The sequence below is a fragment of the Peromyscus maniculatus genome, chromosome 20 (assembly GCF_049852395.1).
Source record: "Peromyscus maniculatus bairdii isolate BWxNUB_F1_BW_parent chromosome 20, HU_Pman_BW_mat_3.1, whole genome shotgun sequence".
In the NCBI taxonomy this organism is placed as follows: domain Eukaryota; kingdom Metazoa; phylum Chordata; class Mammalia; order Rodentia; family Cricetidae; genus Peromyscus; species Peromyscus maniculatus.
The window spans coordinates 44,615,781-44,619,375 of NC_134871.1; the positions used below are offsets into that span (position 1 = coordinate 44,615,781).

At 51.8% G+C, this 3,595-nt stretch overlaps 1 protein-coding gene across 1 annotated transcript; it reads right to left on the reverse strand.

Moving 5' to 3' along the window:
* Nucleotides 1-233: 233 nt before the first annotated feature.
* LOC102926751 (lymphocyte antigen 6D-like) lies at nucleotides 234-3,084 on the reverse strand. The gene is made up of 3 exons (XM_006989378.3): nucleotides 3,033-3,084; nucleotides 2,178-2,276; nucleotides 234-1,506 (listed from the first exon to the last, which is right to left on the reverse strand). Exons 1-3 carry the CDS (start codon nucleotides 3,082-3,084, stop codon nucleotides 1,322-1,324), a joined length of 336 nt encoding a protein of 111 aa, XP_006989440.1. The 3' UTR covers nucleotides 234-1,321.
* Between the last annotated feature and the right edge of the window lie 511 nt (nucleotides 3,085-3,595).

Here is a 3,595-nt window from a genome sequence, read left to right on the forward strand (position 1 = left end):
ACACACACTGGAAGGAGGAACTTCTCTTTGATGAAGGATGTACAATCAATCAGTCACTAGAGATGACTGACTGATGAGGTCCTGGAGTTGGACCACAGGCAGAGAAGGGAGGAAACATGTAGGTACAATTTCTCTATGTCCCAGCAGCCGCTCTCAAATAACCACATAGAGACTTAATATTAATTATAAATGTCAGGCCAATAGCTTAGGCTTGTCTCTAGTCAGCACTTACAACATAAATTAATCTGTTTCTCTTAATCTAGTGGTGCTTTCAGGCTCATTTACCTCATCTATGAACTTGCCATGTTGCTTCTTCTGAGTCTGACTCAAGACTCCTCCGATTCCACCCTTCTTCGTCCCTGCATTCTCTCTGCCCTAAAAATCCTGCCTAGCTATCGGCCAGTCAACCTTTTATTAACAATGAGAGTAACACATTTTCACAATGTACAGAAGAATTATTCCACAGAAGAAATGCTTCAGGCTCCACCCACAGCTGGACAAAGCCTGTGCTCACCCTCCTAATTCTGGCTGTTCTTTGCTCCAGAATAGACTTGAGTTCACAGAAGCTCCTGAAGTCCCGAAGATCTTGGTGTCATCCCCAGATAGAATCCACAGGGTTCATCCCATGGGCAAAGATACCCTGGGGCTTTGGCTGCACAGCTGGCATCTCATGCAGAACTGTGCTGATGCCAGAGCTGACCTACACCTTGTTCTAGGGAAATCTGCCCCACATCTGCCCTTCCCACACAGCCAGACTGGAGGCCACTCCACAGGGTTTCCATTTGCCAAGGGTCTTTGAACTCAGGTTAAAGCAGCACATTTCACTCCTGCCAAGAATCAGCAGGTAATGGCACACTGGAGTTCAGTTCTTCTTAAGTGGTGATGCTAAGGTTCAGGTTCTCTGAAGTAGTTAGAGAGAGGAAGCCATGGGATGTGTAAAAAGAAATCCCAAAAAATTCACTGGGCCTCCTGAGGGGCCTAACCCAGCCCCCAGTAACAGGTTCACAGCCATGATGGCTTCCTTGCACCAGTACTTGGAGGCCAGCAGATGGCCCCCTTGCAGACAGAGCTCTGCATGCAGCACCCTGGACAGTGGCGAGAGTCCTTCACCCTAAGGCTTCTTTCTCTGCCTGTGGTCCAGTTCCAAGACCCCATCAGTCCTAGTGATTTTGTACTTCAGCGAGCATTCTCTCTTGGAATCCTGCTGACCAGAGTTGAAGAAGTACCACACCTAAGGCTATGAGACTTCGCAGTCACACGATGGCACCTGGCTCCGAACTCCTAACTGTGCAGCTTGTGAGCCTGTGTGGGAGCTCTGCAGCTATCCCCTGAGATAGAGAAAGCAGATGCTGAGGATCAGCAGTGCCCAGCTGGCATGGAGGCTCATGGTACTGTTGCAGAGGTCTGTGTTGCAGCAGGACTCCTTGGAGTAATTCATGTTCTGATGGACATCAGGACAGGTAAATGCGCATGTTTTTGTCACGGACGTTTGCTGGCCTGGGGGTGCTGGAAACAGAGGGCAGAGAGCCGTTTACTAAGACCTATAAGACCCAAACCTGGCCCTATCAGCAAACACAGGCCACCTCCAACCTCCAGTTCAAAGGGACACACAGCAAGAGGTCAGGAGGGTCAAACTCAGGTTGTGACCAGGAACAGGGCTCAGAATGTGATCAGGTTCAAGGCTCAGTGTGTGGCCAAGATTAAGGATTAGTATGTAACCCGGGGTCAGGGCTTTGTGTGATGAAGACCAAGGCTTGGAGAGTGACCAGGATTAAGGCTCAGTGTGGACAGAATCAGGGCTCAATGTGGGGACCCAGAGTCAGAGCTCAGGAATTGCAATCCACTCCCCTACTTCCCCTCCCCGTTTCCATTCTGAGCAGCCAGCTCTCTCAGGAACAGTTAGATTTGTCACTTCCCATGGCTGTGCCACATGCAGTGGCTCACGTGGAAGATCCCACCCACTCTAAGACTGCACTGCGGGTTCCATTTTGAAGGAAGGGCAGAGCACTCAAAACAGAGCACTCATAACCCCTGACCATTGAGGGGGATCTCAGGGTCATATCTGCCCAGCATCCCCAATTCCACCAGCAAGCTTTGCCTTACCCTGGCATCTCCAGGTGCCAGATGCAGGACCCAACCCCTCCCCCTAAACATCCACCTGGGACCAAGATACTCACTGTACCAGGAAGTCAAGCAGTAGCGACTCATGGCGCTGCAGGATGTAGGCTGGAAGCAGTTTCCTGTGGCACTACACTCGTGACACCTCAGGGCCTGAGCTGGAGGAACAGAGCAGGGTCAGAGACAGAGACACTCCATAACCACACCAGACAGCATGGGGCCCACACACAGTTCTGTGCAAAGCACTGACCACCTAGCAACCCATTCTGTTCTCCAGCCACACTGGGGCACCAGGGCATAGGGCCCTGTCTATGGTCCTGGAAACCACAGCTCTGAGCAGGCAGCGGTCCATGCTGCTGGTCATATGCCATAGGAGGAGGTCACCAGCCAAATGGTGCTCCTTCCACCAGACTTTTGCAAGAGTGACAGCCAGCCCAACAGTATATGGAGACTTTACAGCTGAGTAGGGAGAACCAGTGAGGTGGCTCAGCGGGAAGAGGTACTTGCTGCCAAGCCTGAAGACCCGAGTTCAATCCCCCAATTCACATGGAGGAAGAGAATCAATTCCACCAAGGTGTCCTCTGACCCCAACATGCACACTTGGTCATGATCACATGTAGACAGAGAGAGAGAGAGAGAGAGAGAGAGAGAGAGAGAATATTCATGTAATTAAAGAATGTAAGGCAAGTTAAGGTGCCACAAAGGGTGCCATGGCTAGACTGTGACCCACTCCCAGCTCAGGCAGCCTGGGTGTGAGGCCTCCAGCAAGGCCTGTCCCCTATGCCAGTACCTCCTCTGGACAGCTGGACCACCACATCATCCATCTGGGGGCAAGTCTAGCTAGGTCAGGATGTCATCCAGAGTCCTCAGGGGCTCTGGTGACCTAGGACAGGAGTACCCACTTGCTGGCTCACCTGAGGAGCTGAGCAGAATCAGGGGCAACAACCAAAGCAGGTGAGTCCTCATCTTGGGCAATGGGGACAAGCAGAGCTTGTGTCTGTATCAGCTAGCACTGGACCAGCCTATCTTTATATTCCCTTCTGTTGTAGTGGGTGGGGCCTCCATCCATCTCTCACTCCTGACTACCTACATGTGTCACTTCTGGGGGTGTGGTTGGAAGGTAAATACCTCCAAGATTGCCTTGTCCAGTGCTCCTAACCCTCTGCCCAATGTCCATCCTTCCTTTCTCCTGCTCCCTGCAAAGCCCACACCCAACCCCAGTCAACTGTGCTGCTCTGACCCAGCCAGGCCATCACTCGGGAACCACTGTCTGTCCCTTGTCCTCTTAGGAAATGTTCCAGGCAGGGTTGAAACACTGGGAAAGTGTCTTCTCATGGTGCAGGAGGAAGGAGTCCCAGATCACAGAGCCCATAGGTGGCATCCTCTCAAAGTTCCACTCCTCGGTGTATAGAAGGCATTTCTGCCTCATGTCCTCACATGTCACCTCTTCGTGTGTGCCTGTGTCCTGACCTCTTCT

Excerpts from the sequence above, each read along its gene's own strand:
- LOC102926751 (XM_006989378.3), bottom strand. The coding sequence starts at position 3,084 with ATGAGGACTCACCTGCTTTGGTTGTTGCCCCTGATTCTGCTCAGCTCC. Across the intron at positions 2,277-3,032 it reads GATTCTGCTCAGCTCCTCAG|CTCAGGCCCTGAGGTGTCAC; the intron begins GTGAGCCAGCAA and ends CTGTTCCTCCAG. Across the intron at positions 1,507-2,177 it reads CTGCTTGACTTCCTGGTACA|CACCCCCAGGCCAGCAAACG; the intron begins GTGAGTATCTTG and ends CTCTGTTTCCAG.